This window comes from Pituophis catenifer, unplaced genomic scaffold (assembly GCF_029215685.1).
Source record: "Pituophis catenifer annectens isolate HBS135680 unplaced genomic scaffold, rPitCat1.0.hap2 SCAF_3, whole genome shotgun sequence".
Classification (NCBI taxonomy): domain Eukaryota; kingdom Metazoa; phylum Chordata; class Lepidosauria; order Squamata; family Colubridae; genus Pituophis; species Pituophis catenifer.
In genome coordinates, this window is record NW_027256883.1 from 175,227,616 (window position 1) to 175,246,236 (window position 18,621).

The 18,621-nt window shown below is 35.7% G+C and overlaps 1 protein-coding gene across 2 annotated transcripts in view; it reads right to left on the minus strand.

Annotated features, from left to right (window-relative positions):
- The window catches only part of KCND3 (potassium voltage-gated channel subfamily D member 3), a 330,302-nt gene that overhangs the window by 22,019 nt on the left and 289,662 nt on the right, over window positions 1–18,621 (minus strand). For both annotated transcript variants that reach the window (XM_070939825.1, XM_070939824.1), the window contains exons 3-4: window positions 16,403–16,504; window positions 3,248–3,340 (exon numbers count right to left, since the gene is read on the minus strand). In XM_070939825.1, coding sequence (XP_070795926.1) covers window positions 3,248–3,340; window positions 16,403–16,504 — 195 coding nt within the window. The remainder of the gene's footprint in view (window positions 1–3,247; window positions 3,341–16,402; window positions 16,505–18,621) is intronic.

Here is an 18,621-nt window from a genome sequence, read left to right on the forward strand (position 1 = left end):
ATTGTCTACAATAAGACAATGTGTTAGTGTGATGTTTTTTTAGTCAGTTAAGTATGATGGAAAGGCATGCATGTTCAGCACAAATGCTGAATGAACTATTTTGATGAATGCACTGAAAAACACACTGAACATGCTATATGTCAGTCCTTGAATGACAACCTATCTGTTCAAAATGATAGATGGTTAGGTCAACAGTAACACACCCAATAACTTAACAGCTATTTATTACTGATTGAGATTGCAGTGAGCCTGATTCTAATTCCATGCTGATGAAGCACTACATGTATTTTCATTACTATTTCTGGTAGATAGAGATTTCAGCTGATTGGTGAATAATTTATTCTTATTCATTCAGATTGTATATACTTTGCTCATTAATTATTTCTTTAAACAGCCAATCTCCAAAGTTTTAGAAATGTATTTGACTATTCCCCGTTAATTATGCTGAAAATAATTCAACAACTAATTATTTGAATCATTGTTATTCATTGAATAGATTATTCTTACAATATAGCTAGTTTCTGAAAAATATATAATACATATTGAAGGGAGCTGGAATGATATTGTGCCCCACAATCCATCCAAACACAGTATTCATAATGTTTAGTTGGGGAGAGTACCTTGTTCTTACTCTTCCCCTGTTTATTCTGTAATTCTGTAATGGGATTACATTATGTGTGTGTATTTGTGTGTACACAGTATGTATGTGTGTGTATTCCATTTTTCAACCAGAGCAGGTATCAAGATATACCATTTAATGTTCACAACAGCAGTATGATTTAACTAAAAACACGTAGTCAGATTCATGGCTAAGAAAAACTTTGAATTCAGGTCTCATTGTGGCTCACCATTTATTTAAGTTATAAATAATGTAATTTAAAACATAAATATGCATTTCATATAATTTGGAAAACCCCAATTTAATAAGCTATAATATTTTAAGCAGTTCATGTAATTAATAATCTATTTTCTCACATATTTTTCTAAATCCTGCAAGGCAACACATTATCATTATCATCATCATCATTATCATCAGGGATTGAGATATTCTAATAACCTTAAAAAATAATTTGTAGGTTTTGTTTGGAATATTTTAGGAATAGGATAAACCATGTCTGTACCTCTGTGCTCAAAGGAAAATAATTACATTCTTTGTCAGAATCTACTCCTTTGTTATGGTTCAATCAGAATCAGGATGCAGGTTTTATTACCTGCTATTTAACACAAATTTGTAGGTTTGAAAATGCAAAAATACTTTTGTGTATAACATAAATTCAATCTGAAGAACAGACTTATGAATTTACCTTACTATTGATGTATCTTTCCTAAATTATAAAACAATTACATGATATATGTGTGTGTGTGTGTGTGTGTGTGTGTGTGAAGAAAGAAGCAGACATTCTGCGAGCTCCGGAACTTAAAATTTTAAAATAATTGAAAGGTTTTATTCTATTAAGCTTTTGTCAGTAGAATAATTTTTTTTAATTATTTAAAAATTTTAAATTCCGGAGCTCGAAGAATGTCTGCTTCACTCGTATTTTTACAATAGTTTTATATATATATATATATATATATATATATATATATATATATATATATATATATATATATATATATATGTATAGGTCTTGGGTTATTCGGGTTTTCTCCCGCGTAAAATTGGAAGTGTCTTGGCGACGTTTCGATGAAGTCTCATTTGTCATCTTCAGGCTGGTGTCAACCTGAAGATGATGAATGAGACTTCGTCGAAATGTCGCCAAGGCACTTCCAATTTTACGTGGGGGAAAACCCGAATAACCAAAGACCTAAATACAAATACCCGCGAAAACCTCAGAAAACAAATATATATATATATATATGTACATACATACATACATACATACATATATACATACATGTCTTCTTAAGTTTTAAGAATTTTAAATATTTTAACCAACTTATTTACAATGACGCGGGAAAACACCTGAGATTTTAATTTTTTCCATATATATATATATATATATATATATATATATATATATATATATATATATATAAATAGCTGTAGCAATTGTAGGGACATACACTTTCCTTCTTATGCCTAGAAGAAGAATACAGTAGATAAACTATATTTGCTAGCTGTACATATTCACTAACGTTAGGTGAATACATGCCTTCTGAATTTTTCTGTTAGCTCTCATTGTGGAGATAGTATTCAAGACATGTTTGCAATATTTATTGCATATAGTAGAACATGCTTATGTAATACACTATTCTCCAGAATTCTCTTTTTTTCTTCTTCTGTGCTCTCAATGTGAAGGTTTTCTATTTGTTCCTACAGCTGCAAGAATGACAACAATTCCTCCAAGGCTTTGCATTCTGTACCCACAAGAGGCCTTCATAGGACTTTCCTCATGTATAATTCATACATTTAAGAAGGTCTATTGCTTTGTATAAAAAGCAACACAGGCAGGATAAGACTGAAAATGTTATAATTTGAAGAAGGGTAAAATAATAAATAAAATAAAATGTTTATTAAGATAATAAAGATACGGATACCAATGCAACAGTAATCATTACAAGGTAGTTGTACAGAGCAACTAGGGGCCTTCAATATGCACTTAGGGGCATATTCCATATACACATATACTGGCACATCTGGCCAAATGATCAAACTACAAAGGTAGTTTGATCAAATTACAAAGATAACTAAGAGAGCAATGTGCTTTGGTATACAGCAGATTGCTTTCATATTAATCATGGATCCACAGAAATGGCCTTCTAGATGTTCCTTACAGTACTTCCAAATCTTAGCAGCCCTACCCAGCATAGTTAACGGTTTAAGATGAGGGCATGTGTAATAAACATATAGAGGGCCATTCATTGTTCACCCTTACTCTAAATACTGTAGTATGATTATTGAGTAGCCAATGAATAACCTGCTCGGGTTTCATACTTCTATTTCAGAACTTATGCACATATTTCCTTTTCGGCTTCTTTTTTCCTCCCTAACTGTAGTTAACAAGTGTATTTGATAACAGTTTTGCATATTTGCAATAAATCATAATGTAATAACAACATTATTACAGGGAGGGAGGAGAATATGGCACTCCAGTTAAAATTAGGCTTATCAAGGCTCAATATTGACTCAATCCTGGCAGGCTAAATTTAATATATAACCCCCTTTTCTGTTGTTGTTGCTGTTGTTGTTTTAACTGCATGGGCTTGAGTGAAACAAAACTCAAAAGAACTCCCTCTTTCTACTTACAGTTGTTTTTTCCAGGCAATGCAGCAGGTGGTGATGCTGACTTTCAATGATAGATGTGGCTTTGCTGATATTGTGCTCATCTTCCATAGACCCCTAAGCAGACAGAAAAGGCATCCATGAGACCATTGGTACAGAGAAAATAGCAATCATGTCCAGCATCTGAAAGTGCAATATGGAAAAGATGAGCGAGAAAAAGACAAATAAGTGCTCTTGAGTTTCAATATCCTTGCGTAATAAGAAGGAGTCCTAGTTCTACTGCATAGGGTTATCCCAATACATGTAGTTAAATTTTAAAAAAGGGAAGAAGAGGACTGTAAACTTCCCCCTCCACCATTAAACAAGGGTGAAGACAGAGATAGAAAGAAAAACAGATTGGCAGGTAAAGCTACCAAATTAAGCTTAGTTGTTGTCTTTCCTAATCCCCAGCTGGACAGTGATTGTAAGGTTATGTGCATTCTAATCCAGACCAGAACAACAGACTGGGAGAATCTTATTCCATGGTAAAGTGCTGCAATAGCTGTCCAGATTGCTTTTGCTACAACATAATCAAGAAGATTTTATTCCTGGTTAATAGAATCAACAGAAACATACCAGACAATCTAAAAATTGCCTAAATATCAGGGGTGAAATGCTCCTGGTTCGGACCGGATCGCCCGATCTGGTAGCGATGGAGGCGGGTAGTTCGGAGAACTGGTAGCAAAAATTCCTGCCCACCCCCATTGCCCAGTTGAGCCGCATAATCATCAGAGGCTTTTTTTTATTTTTAAAAGCATTTTTTCTACAACCTCTTTGGCTGAAAAAATTTACTTTTAAAAGTAAAAAAAAAAAAGCCTCTGATGATCGCGCAGCTCAGCTGGGATCATCAGAGGCTTTTAAAAGCATTTTTTCTACAACCTCTTCAGCCGAAGAGGTTATAGAAAAAATGTTTTTAAAAGGAAAAAAAGCCTCTGCCGATCAGGCAAGTCAGCTGGGATCGTCAGAGGCTTTAAAAGCATTTAGAAAAAATGATTTTAAGAGTAAAAAAAAAAAAAAGTTGGTCACGCCCACTCAGTCATATTACCCCCTCCCACCAAGCCACGCCCACAGAACCGGTAGTAACAAATTTTACATTTCACCACTGCTAAATATATAATTTAGAACTTTTTTAAAAAATTGTCTCTCTCTAGAAAGCTGCACTAAACAGGTCCAAAGTCACCAAGGAGACTGGCTTACATTCCTCAATTGTGCCACCAAAGCAACTACTCCTATATGTCTAGGTTAGCTCTGCTTCTGCATTCTTTGACACACCAATAACATCTGCAGCTGCAATACAAAGTACAATTTAATTCAGGTGCATGGTTCTTGGTAAGAACGAATAGATCTTGGGAAGAGGTTAATACACATCAGTGTAACAAACACATTTTAAAAAACTACAAAGAAACTCTATTGTATTTACAGCACAGACAAGAGAGGATGGAAACCCAACCTCCCCTTTTTTGCCACAGCTGCATCGCAGCTTTATTATCAGCATGGAACATCTGAGCTACTTGTAAAATAGTGATTGAAGATGTGGACAAAAATTGTGATGGCTCTCTAAATTCTGCACATATGACAAGAGGCTTCATTTATCTGGAAATACTGACATTTTATCAATAATCAGCATTTAAGCAGATCTAATGGTCAGGAAAAAAAGGATTTTACACCTCTGTGCAAGTGATTCATATTCAACACTTTCTGAAGGGAAACAGGATCTTTCCAAGTAATCATTTTAGAAAGGAATGCTTACTACTTCATCCTTGTAGGGAATCAAAATGAATCTCTTCTCTGTCATTGCATCTCCTGCTTGTCCTTGGAAAGCAAGCTATATTTTCCTAGCATTCAACATGAAGACATGGCACAATCCTTGACATATGACCACAGTTTGAACTGGAATATCTGTCATTGAGCAAAGCAGTTGTTAAGCAAGAGATCACATGATGGCTTCATTCAGCGATAGCAATCTTGGCATTCCTAGACGGAGTCGCTAAGCAATCTTGCCAGTCAAAGTCCCAGATAAAGGGTGTGAGGCGCCTTGAGGTACCTGTGCTCCTGCATCTCCACTCAGGAGCTGAAAATACTCTATTCCAAAATGTAAGTAGAATTTTCAGCTTCCTGCTAAAGGAATTCAGCTTGTGCAAGTAGGCATGAAGTTGAAATCCTTTGACAGTGTAATGGACTGTGGAAATTACCTTGGGGAAAGAGAGGAAGAGATGCTGCATAGGAAACAACCAGACAACAGAGGCAACCCCCCCACCCCCCCAGTGGCTTCATGGTCAGAGAAAGAAATTTAGAAAGGACCTGCCTTGATAAAGCAGTTAAAAGGGTGGCAGGAAGTTTTGTTCTTTCAGACTTGCACTTATCTGTTAGTGTGGCCTTATAATAAAGTAGATTTTGCTCATATAGATATGTATCCTGTCTCATTCACTTGGGAGAGATGATAGGATTTCAGTTCTGTGCAGGCACAAAGGATTTCAGGTCCATGCAAATCGGTACAGATCTGAAATTCAACAGCAGGCAGCTCCTTGAAAAAGGATTTCAGCTTTGGGTCTGCTTGTTTGGAGCTGAAAACTTTTGGAACGGAGCTCTTTCAATCAGCCTCCAGAGAGGAAAAAAGAGCATAGCAGCTTGCAACCTTCCCTGTTGACTTCTGTACTGACTTTTTAGGGAAGCTGGCAGAGAGGATTGTGAATGGTAATCACATGATTACCATTGATTAATGGGGGGGGGGGCTTGGGGTGATCAGCTGGGGGGGGCTAGATGTGATCAGATTGCCAAGCACCCAGATCACATGAGGTGACTATGTGTACATGAGCAATGTTTTGCAACAAATGGAAATCCTTTACAGGCATTTCCAAGGCCATCGTTAATTTGATTCACCATAAAGTGAACAGTACAATTTTGTGTTTACAATATTATGCCCAGCATAATATTGTTTATAGCCATTACCTTGCACAAGTCCTTGATAGGGTTGCAGCTTATGTTTTTTGTCCCATACCTACCATCTGTACTTTTATGTGCACAGATGGATGCTGTCTGGTTGAATTAAAGACAATAATTAAGCACCTCCCATTACAGATTGCTTGATGATAATTCAGCCTTATTACAGTTATTTACCTATTGTGGTTCAAGAAACACATGTCAGCTCAAAGGAAATGGAATTTTGTTCCAAGCAAGGCTATGTTCACAACTCTATAGTTCTATAGCTTTATCTGAGTCCTTTCTGGGTTATTTCACTGGCACACTATTACCTAAAACTAGGAGTGAAACCTAGGGATATGAGAAGCTTCTTATACTGAATCATACCTCAACTAGAGTTTATGTATCTGGATCTGATCTGGAATTTTTGCATGCAAAACACATGTTCCATCATCTGAACTATAGCCCTCTTCTGAAAATAACAACTGCAGTCTGGATTATTTAGATTAAGTTAGTGATTGGTGGCCATTTTGTTTTCTTTTTGTGCCTCCTTGAAAGAGTCCTTGAAGAGTGTATTTTGAAGCAATCCTAGAGCATCAAGGAATCAAAGTCTGGAACAAATCTACCTTGTTTTAAGAATTTTCTGAAAACAATTTGTAAGTTGGCAAAACAATAACATTGCATTACTTCCTTTTCTTATATTTATTTCAGCATATTCAGAAATGGCAAATGAAATTTGCTAGACATTTTCATCAACTCAATTAAATGCAATAAATTGCAGAAGGTCATTCTAACTCCTGTGAATGACCCATTTTTTGGAATATAGCTGTAATGCTGATCTAATGAGGACATCACCTATTTAAAGGATACTCATCAAATTAACCTCTGTGGCTGAAATTCTTTGAGGTACAATAAATGCCCTAATGAATGGGCAGTGCATATCACTAATTTTGTGATTCAAGGACATGATTTGCCTAGAATCAGATATATATATATATATTATTTTTAGTGTCCCTTTTTTTGTTGCTATGCTTTAGAAATGACATGGCTAAGTATGTGTGTGTATTTAATTTAAATTTCCTGACCTTGAACTTCACCTCAATTTCACAGCATGTCTTCTTTAATCATTGCCATCAATTTTATTTGTGTTCAGTAGTTGGGACTTTCAAAAACCATTAAATATGTTAAATCAGTAATTATGCGCTCCAAACAGCTCCTTTAACTTGGATCGGTGTTTGACAAGGACATATCTTAGAGAATCATTAAAAATGCATTTACTGTATGATAATGAATATTATTATTTCTGTTATTATGGCATAACTATAAATTGCAGTTATTGACTCCAAATTTTATATTTCATAATTCTAACAGAGCAAAGATGAGAGGCTGAATGGGGATATGGTCAGTGGTGGGATTCAAATAATTTAACAATCGGTTCTCTGCCCTAATGATTTCTTCTAGCAACCAGTTCACCAAACTGCTCAGAAAGTTAACAACCGGTTCTCCCGAAGTGGTGCGAATTGGCTGAATCCCACCACTGGATATGGTGGTATGACAATTGTGGATACATATTTTTTTCTTCAGAAGTTATACTGCTACATCATATATTGTGATTCTGTCTTGCCCTTGTTATAATTATCCTCTTTTATAATTTTAGCTTTCAAGCTTTATATAGTTGCATTGGCTTGGCTGCTTGCAACCTGTTTTAGACTTTTGTTTAAAAAAATAAATAAAATTAATACAATGGAAAAATTCAATACTGACGGAGTTATGTCTTTATACATCACATATGGAAATTGCCACCATTAGGTATAGTGATAGCCATCAATTTAGACGAATTAAGACTCAGTTCATGGAAGAATAGTTTTGATATCAGTATATTATTTCCTGGGTCACAAAGAGCACATCTTAAATAGCAACTATAGGAGAGCAGAAAGAGAATAAAGTTATTTCTGTTGTATCCTGTTTGTAAGCTTCTAGTTGGTTACAATATGATATTAAAGATGAGACAATGGCTCTTTAACAGAGGTATTATTCAGTGGTGGGTTCCTCCCAGTTCCACCCAGTTCCGCTGAGCTGGTAGCGGTGACAATATGAGGTCACTGAACCGGTTCTGCCCCCCCGCCCCCCACCCCCATGTTATTCTTACCTTTTATTTGGCCCTACCCCCAATCTATTGCTGCCTCCTGAGTCCCAGCTGATGGCTAGAAGGAAAAAAACTGTTTAAACTCTTGCTGTGGGGCTTCAAAGGGCCGCCCTACAGCTGATCAGTGTTAAAAGAAAACAAATGAGTAGAGCGGTGCCTGCAAAAATAAATGGATAGACCAGTGCCTGCAAAAATACATGAGTAGATTGGTACAGCTCTGCAAGCAGTTAAAAGCCTGGTGGACCAGTACCTCTGCTAAATCCTAGATAATTGTCACATGACCATCAAGTCACACCCACAAAATAAGCCATACCCACAGAACCGGTAGTAAAAAAATTTAGAACCCACCCCTGGTATTATCTAAATTATGCAACAATTAGAAATAGCTGAGCTCCAGATACTTTTCTGGTTAGGCTATTCCATTGAACCCTGATTCTCTAGCTTCATTCTCAAAGTACAGCAGTGCACACATAGACACACCAAAGAATGAAATAGTTGGAAAGGAAGCAGTTGGAGTGGGTATAGGCACCATGAGTGCAGAGGTGAACAACTAGGCTGCCAACTGGAGGGCATTAGTTGTTTCCTGAATCTGATCCTACTAAGTTTCAATCTGTTCTCCAGTTGAAGAAGACAGGCTAAAAAGGCTAAGATAAACCTATTGTCTTTTGATCTGATTTGGCAGAGCTCTTTTTATGTTACAACCAGGAAGAGCTACTCCTATGGTATAGGGTTCCTGCCTAAGCAGGGGGTTGGACTAGAAGACCTCCAAGGTCCCTTCCAACTCTGTTATTCTATTCTATTCTATTCTATTCTATTCTATTCTATTCTATTCTATTCTATTCTATTCTATTCTATTCTATTCTATTCTATTCTATTCTATTCTATTCTATTTTTGCATAACATGTAAAGAAGGATGCCTTAATAAGCCAAAGCTAAAAGAAAAGATTTATTCCTGACTTTCTTTTCTGAGTTGTTGTGATGGGAAAAAGCCAGAGGTCCTGCTTTAAATATCACACTATACAAATCACAGAAGTTTCCATGGTTTATTTTGGCCCTCTTGCTATACTTGCTCATTTTGAAGAATTCTGGCAATATGATATCAGAATAGCTCACTTTTTCTGCATGTTTTCAAATAAGTTGTCATATACAGTACTGGTGGATATTTTTTTACATTTTAGGAATGTATATAATGCTAAACAATCTTTCTTTCAACTTCATCCAAAGGTACATCTATTAACTTTCAGGTCTCACCCATTTGGATCAAAATGTTGTGAAGTTTACTTTTCCAAATTGTTCACATAATAACAACCATTGCAGCATCCCCGTGGTCACATGATCAAAATTCAGATGCTTGACAACTGACTCACATTTATGACAATTGCAGTGTCCCAAGGTCATGTGACAAGCAAAGTCACATTCTGACAAGCAAAGTCAATGGGGAAGCCAGATTCACTTAACAACCGTGTTACTAACTTAACAACTGCAGTGTGATTCACTTAAGAAATGTGGCCAGAAAAGTCGTAGCAAATGTAGCAAAACTCACTTAACAAATTTCTCACTTAGCAACATACATTTTGGGCTCAATTGTGGTTGTAAGTTGAGCACTAACTGTATTTATATGGCTTTCTAGAAGCCTAAAAGAGTGAGGGCCTGCGGGATCCCAAGGGAAGGGTGTTTCATAGGACACAGTCTCCTATGGAAAAGGCACACTTCTTAGCCCCCACTAAATGGCAGCATTTGATTAAAGGGAGCTGGAGGGTGCCACTTCATCCAATCTATGCTTTAGTCATTTAAGAGCTCATTTTTTAAATGTATCTTTTTAATGGTAATTTTTGATAGTATGGTTATGTAGTGTCAGCACCATCAGAAAGGAGATTTCATCAGGTTTCTGTCTAATAAGGCTAAGTGCAGTCCATGAACTGGTGGCACTGTTGTTTGCAGGCGCAGTAAAGAGAAGGAACAGGCCTTTTTCGGAACTGGTAGCAGCACATCAGCACTATCAGTGGCATCTGAAAGTCAAAGGGGACATAGCAATGACACAGTAATATCTTCAGAGGGGTTAGGCTTACATTTTGATGAGCCATTCACTGTGGCTTTAAATTCTGCAATTTACAGTATAAATTTGGCAATGCAATCAAGTACATTAAGTCAATGACCTACAGAATTTAAAACAAAAAAGCATTAAGTCAGCCTCAATCCACTAGATGGCTGCTGGAACTAAACTGAGGATCTAAATGTGATCCATATTCTATCTATGCATATACAGGGTTATGTATCTACTCAAGAAAAAAAAAGTTCCACTAATCTGCCAGTTTAGGTCTGTAGTTTAAATGCAGTGTTGGCCTTAGATCTTTTCCGAGAACTGAGATTCTTAGGAGAATTGCATTCCCATTTCCTTCTGAAATGAGTAATTTTTGAAAATCTGGCAACAGAGGGCAGCATAGAAGGGCTTTATGATCTATTAGCTTTATAAACTTGATTTGTATATTTACTGTCTAACAAGGAAGGAATGTAAGCTTTTATAGACAGCAACCTGAATTCGGGCAGCTGATAACTGTAGTATTACTATTATCTACTAATCCATATCTGCCATAATGTATTGGAGGGAAAGCAAAAGCATTTTGATAAGCACAGTGGAAGAAGAACTGAGATTCTATTAAGGAGGTTATATTTGAATCAGGAATACTCAAGAGTTAGGCTAGCAGATTTACTGTGGGTCAGTCTGTAGTCTCAGTTCAGTTCAAGACAAAGGGAAATGTAATGCTTGTAATAATGTTTGTGGTGATAAGAAACAGAGCAGAATTGCATCACATTTATCTATCAGGTATTCTATATAAATCATAATCAGAAGACACATATCAGCTATTCTATTCTATTCTATTCTATTCTATTCTATTCTATTCTATTCTATTCTATTCTATTCTATTCTATTCTATTCTATTCTATTCTATTCTATTCATGAGCTTAGTATATTTCCTAATATTGAATGCTATGATTTGGTTTTTAACTTATATAAAGCAGAAATATAATATCCAAATACCTGCAGTTTTACAAAACATCATTTCAGCAACATGCTTTCCCATTTCTTTTTAGCTGTGTGTATTTGTGTATAGGGGGCTGTATTTAGACTGATGATACTTTGCCTGGCAGGATTTCACTAATGGAAGGAATTTATGAAAACTACAGGTAAAAGAAAAGAGCAGAAACAAGTTCCAGGAAGTTCTGCACATCTGTTTCAAGAAACTGTGATGCTATAAAAACATCAAGCAGTCTGATTTAGATTCCTGCAGCATCTTCCCTGGGGTTGCATAGTTAAATCATAGACTTTTATTAACTCATTGGAGCTGGCATTGGGAGCAGGAGCCAAGTCACGACAACACTGTGCTGTGTCCAAAGGGTGCAATATGCTTGATAGCAAGATTTCTAAGACATATTATTTGAGGGGGGAAAAAACTACATGTGACTGTTAAATGCTTTTTCCCCATTAAGTAAAACTGGCACCTGGTTTTAGTGGGCAATAAAGCTGTAGACAGCAATAATTTGAAAAACGTTTGCTGCTATTCTATTCTATTTCTGATGATTACTTTATTAAATGGAGTTCTATTCTCCTACTCATCCTTCATGACTACATTTTTGCAGTTCTACATGAAAATAAACTTTATATTTTCTTATTATGATGGCTGTTAGCTTGGCCATTAGAATCAACCAAGAGTAAGATTGGAAATCTGAATTAAAAAAAATTAATAAATTAATTGTCCCTACACTATAAACATTGATGTAGCTAGAGAGAATATATTAAAAATATGTAAATAGATGTCTCTGATGGTAATACATCAGTAAGTATGTGTCTCTCTGTGTGTGTCTGTTTGTCTGATCATGCATGTTCTTCCCCCTCGCTCTGCCTACACACAGATATTATAAATTTTATTAATAAGATCAGAAGGCATGGTATCAGATAATAAGCAATGCACATTTGGCCTGGAGGGCACATTAGAAGTATTTTTTGTTTGTTTGTTTGTACACAAAGGTTTACTTCAGGGGTGAAATGTAAAATTTGTTACTACCGGTTCTGTGGGCGTGGCTTGGTGTGTGGAGTGGTAATGTGACTGGGTGGGTGTGGCCAACTTTAAAAAAAAAACCTTTTCAAAGCATTTTTTCTAATGCTTTGAAAAGCCTCTGCCGATCAGGCAACTCAGCTGGGATCGTCAGAGAGGCTTTTTAAAAAATACCTCTCTGACGATCCCAGCTGAGTTGTCTGATTGGCAGAGAGGGATTTTTTAAAAAAGCCTCTCTGATGATCCCAGCTGAGTTGCCTGATCAGCAGAGAGGTATTAAAAAATGTAAGAGGTTGCAGAAAAAAATGCTTTGAAAAGCCTCTGATGATCCCAGCTGAGCCGCAAGATCATCAGAGGCTTTTTTTTAACTTTTAAAAGCATTTTTTCGTCAGAAGAGGTTGTAGAAAAAATGCTTTAAAAAAAAAAACAGTCTCTGATGATCGTGCGGCTCAGCTGGGCATGGGAGGGGTGGGTGCAGGGATTTTTGCTACCAGTTCTCTGGTCTCTTTGCTATCCGCAGCCATCGCTACCAGATTGGGTGATCCGGTCCGAACCGGGAGCATTTCACCCCTGGTTTATTTGTACATTTCAGTGATGCCCTTAGTGAACAGAAGACAACACAACTTCTACAATAGATAGAGTTTAACATGACAACGGTTTGCAAATTTGAATCCATATTTACAACTTAGAATAAAAGATACATGAGAAGAAAGTACTGTTTTGGAGACTCTTCCAGAAGAGTTATTTGTAACAATTTGTTGACAAACATATCCTGTGACCAACAATGGGGTTTTCTATTACTGTTTTGGATCTTTTCTCTACTTTTATTTGAATAACTTTTCTAGCTCAAAAATATTCTTATTCTCCTTGTGTGATCTCTCCAAGTGTTTCAATACCATTCAGTATTTCAAGATAAAGTAACATTTAGGGAAGAATATTCCAAAATATTCATTGTATATATATATATATATATATATATATATATATATATATATATATATATATATATATATATATATATTTAATCATGCTATAGTATTATACAGAAGATATAGCTAAAGTGAGTTGTTCCAGAAAACAAAATAAGGAACCATATTTTTTTTTATTTTTTTATTTTATTTTGTCGCATTTCTATGCCGCCCAACTCCCAAGGGACTCTGGCTTAAACCATAGGCTTAAATAGCAAAATAAGTAGAGTTTAGTTGGACATCAGGAACTGAGGTAATCCTTGGAAAAATGGTTTTGCCAGTCTTGCCCCCCACCCCTGGAATGACTATCCTTTCAGTTATACAGTAGTGAGATACAAGTAGCCTTCATAATCTTGCCAATCCCATTCTTAAAATGAAATAAAATTTATGCCAGCACCTTTAAGTGTTAACTTGGTATCCAATTTCTCATTGTCAAGAGACTTAAACCTGCCCTAATTTTGCGTAGTTTAAAAGTAGGAACTGACCCAAACATACATACTAGATTGAACATCTTTGAATTCAAATTTAGACTGCTAAGAGAATTTAAGTAAATTCCCAGTTGCACTGACAAAACCAGCACAGAAATGTATCATTCCATCTATACAAGTTAGAATAAATTTTAAGGTTGTAGCATAAAAGAAGTTGCAGGCTAAGAGAATGAATAAAATTCAAATCATGTTAGTGTTGCATCTCAACAGTGCTATGGCAGCCTAGGAGATAAGGTAATAGAATTATTTGCTAGCTATTCACAACATGTCAGAAACACTGCTCTACACCCACAACACAGTATTCTTCATAAAAGTGAAGCTACAACTTTGTATATTGGGAAAGTGCAAATCTAACCATTCAGATAATGGGATGCTAGACACCTGCAAGCTCAGCACAGGAGAAAATGAACGCTTTGGAGATTATTAGAACATTCTAGGCCTGTAACAGTTATGAATAACCCTGATGTGTATTGACTGTTGCAAATTCTGAAGCAGAAGAAAAACCACAAAATCTATAAAATAAGTTCAAAGTTATGATATGTTCTCGAACCACATGATTAGATTTGGTTGTTTTGCTTTGAAGCATGTTCCTGCTTCAATTTGTGAATCAGCTTTGATGGGTTGATTCAATAAAGGGGTTTTAAATCAAAATACTCCTTTGGAGCTTTGAACAGCTATACTTAATAGCATCCTTTCCCTCTACTCTCCAATTGTTTTGACCTGTAATCTCCAGAATTCCTGGGCATAAAAGAGAAAGGAATAGTTTGTCAAATAAGCCAATACCAGCTTCTCTCCCAAAATGATGAGATTTAATGCAACACCTTTGTCCCACTATAATATCACTATTTCATAATCAAAAGGTAGAAACAAGTAGAAAAATAAATTAATGATTTTTAACTCATTAAGGTGGTAAAAGGAGCCATAGTGGTGTATTGAAGCTTGGTGGTGCAGTGGTTAGAATGCAATATTGCAAGCTAACTTTGCCCACAGCCTGGAGTTCAATTCTGACTGGCTCAAGGTTGACTCAGCCTTCTATCCTTTCAAGGTTGGTAAAATAAGGACCCAGGCTGTTGGGGCCAATATACTGGATTTGTAAACCACTTAGAGAGTACTATAAATCACTATGCAGTGATATATAAGTCTAAATGCTATTGCTAAAAAGCTGAAATCCAACAAAGAAAGATGGAAAAAGAGTTAGTCAGACTGATCAATTTATTGCCCTTAATCATTATCATTTGAATATTTTATTAAAAGTTAGTAAATTGAACCTGTTGCAATTTATTAAAGGTAATTTATTCTTTGCAAACTGAGTCCGTAGTTGTGTTTTATTAGAGGAAAAAAAAAAATTCCAGATTGGGAGAAAAATCCATAATTCAGAAAAACACAGGGTTGTAGTATTCTGACAATAATATCATGATCCTTTGTTTCTAAAAAGCCCTCAGGAAAAAAACCCTAAAAATCTCTGAAATTGAAGAGATATAATGCATTCATCCTTATTCCCAACCTAGTTAGTTATTAATTCTAGTGAAATTGAAATCTTAAATATGATTTTTGGCAGGCCTTCTCCTGGGCTTCTAACAAAATTGAAATCTTTTTTTCCCCTCAGAGACATTGGAAAAGCTGCTGATGAAATTTGCTTCCCTTAACTTCCATCCTACTTTATTATATTTAGCTTAGGCCAGTTGAATGTTAGGATTCTGATGAAATATGTCAGTGGCCAAGGCTAAATATCTAAGTCTAAATCCTGTCTTTTGTGCTTATAAAAGAAAATTAATTTTCAGAGATTCCAAGTAGCAGAATTATTGACCTGATAACTTTGTAGTGTAAGGAATTTAAGCATTTTGGTATGTAGAAATGGATCTAACAATGGACTTTGCCTATAATTAACAAACATACAAAACATAGTGGTGATTGATGACCATCCAAATGTTTCATTGGAAAATAATGGTTTTGTTAACCTGCATGATGTGATTACTTGTCAATTGAGTCTGATTTTATTGTTAATATTAATTTTCATAATTTAGCAATTAACTTCATTTAATATTATTAAAATATAGAGACATGTATATTTAGCATCTACTATAGAACTGATTAGAGATGTGGTGGCTCAGTGGCTAAAACACTGAGCTTGTCAATTGAAAGGTCAGCAGTTCAGCGATTTGAATCCCCAGTGCCACGTAATGGGGTGAGCTCCCATTACTTGTCCCAGCTTCTGCCAACCTAGCAGTTCGAAAGCACATAAAAAATACAAGTAAATACAAGAAAAATAGGGACCACCTTTGGTGGGAAGGTAACAGAGTTCCATGCGCTTTTGGTGTTTAATCATGCCGGCCACATGACCACGGAAATGTCTTTGGATAGCGCTGGCTCTTCAGCTTTGAAACGGAGATGAGCACCACCCCCTAGAGTCGGGAACGACTAGCACATATGTGCGAGGGGAACCTTTACCTTTATAGAACTGATTAAAGCAGAATTCAAGCCTACCTACAAAAATGACAAGATAAGTTGGAGTGGAGTTATCTTAAACCTTGCTCTAAAAGATTCTCATATTCCAGTCAACATACCGTCAACTCCAGTGCTTCATTGAGAAGGCCGTTGCGCTTACTGTGAAGGTAGGCGTGGGAACTTCCTGTTTTGGCTACACGAATCCTGGCTAACCGGGCTTTCTGCAAAAGGAAAGAAAGAGGAGACAGGTTAAATTTCAATAGTAATGGGTGATATCTGAATCTGAATATTTAAAATTTGATTCTTCTGGAAGTGTAAAATAGTGGAGATAATATGGGCTTGTCCTCCTATTATTGCATTTTTCTTTACCATATAGTTCTATAAAAATGATTTTGGGAAGAGTAACATGGCTGAGAGCTGTGAATATGTTTTGAGTGACATAAGATTGAATTTATACTTTGAGATAAAGTATAGCAAAAAAAAAAAAAAAACCAAAAAAACCAAAAAAACATCAATGCTGTTTTATAAAGGAGACAATGAGGAGTTATATGTGTTATTGAACTAGATCTGTGGTAATATATTGAAAGGTTTGATCAATTATTCCATATGATCAAGATTTAATGCTGTGTTTAAAAACTGAAATATTTTCTGCAGCTAGGTATTTCATTTTTATGATTTTCTTTCACCTCATTTACTCTTATTTTTATTTTATTTCATTTTTTTTATTCCTATATATTACAGCAAATATTTAAAAAAACGAATCCATCATTATTGAGCTACGTACTTTTCTTTCTACTGATAAAGCATGCAACCAAAGCTAAGCATCAGCATTTTTACTATTTTTACTCTTAACGAAAGTTAATAATTGCTACTATTTATTATTTCTATTCATTGTTGGTTAGACTTGGTTTTAAACACTGAAGTCTATAAGAAAAATCCTGCCTCAATTTTATGTCTGCTCAGTGACTGAGTTAAAAAACCATAGAGTTCTGCCACATGCAGAGAATGCTCTGCCTCTGAAGCTTGACTCCTCACTATCACTATCGATGGAGCAGCAAATGCCTAGTACATTTCTGAGTATCATATTCTTGCTATCCTTTACTAATGTGTTCCCTGGGTCTCTCTTTCTGGAATAACGTGAATTTGAATGTTCTCTTATTTGGTGATTAGGAAGGGTGTCTGCCTACAATGGTATCAGCCCACTGGTTGCAGACAAAAGGAGATGAAAGTAACAAATTGTGTGAAGGGCTTAATTCACTGCCTGTTGGGTATGATTTGTAATTTCAAAATGGATAGGTATCTCTCAAGTCTATTTCACTATTAATTTGGAACACTCCTGACTTACCTACAACTGAATAAGGGAAAGAGTGAGGACATTGTACATATTTATGCTGCAATCCTATTGAATTAAACTGCCTTTGGTGGAAACTATTTCCAAGAAACTATACTTAGGATATAAATATAACGATGGCACTCTAAACATATTCAGTGGCTTTTCTTCAACAAACTACAAGAGTAGCACAGAGGAAAAACTATAACAATGAACCTAGCAGGTATGCCCATCAAATCTCAGGTGTCTTGTTTCTATACCAATGTGGAAATATGAAAATTAAACACAAACATAAACTAGGGTCCCTAAATCAGGAAGACAAAACAAAACTTGACAGAATGACTCTTACATTTGTCACATAGTATTAAAAACATAGTAGGCAAAAGAAATAGGTGCAATAGAAAAATGTATGCATATTATACTATATAAAAGAAGGCAATATATACTTGCACAGAAATCTAGGAATTAAAACATGGAAATGCTGTTAAAAATATTTGGGTAAAAATAAAAGAATAAAGAAAAGTGATGCCACCAGGGGAGTTTATTTTAGACCACCTAAGCACATAAAGGAGATGGATGAGGTCTTTCTGTGTCAAATGACCATTCTTTCAGAGACACATACAATAATGGGATAATGGGAGATTTGACATTTGTGGGAAATATAAATCTGCTAAGAGTCAGAGGTCTAACAGATTTTCTTTTGTTGGCAACTTCACTTGTCAGAAGATGGAAGACAGAAGAAGGAAGTCTGCTACTGTGGACCCAATCCTCTCCAGCACAAAGGAATTGTTTGAAGGAGTAATGGTAGCTGTTATCATAAGGAAAGTCATCCTGGGATCTTTGAAATTGAAATTTTAGTCTGAAATATTTAATAGAATAACAGAGTAGGAAGAGAAGTTGGAGAACTTCTGATCAACCCCCTGCTCAACCTAAACCATTTCAGACAAATACCTGCCTATTTTCAAATGTGCTGAATGACCACACCCATCTCTTCTTAAAAATCTCCAG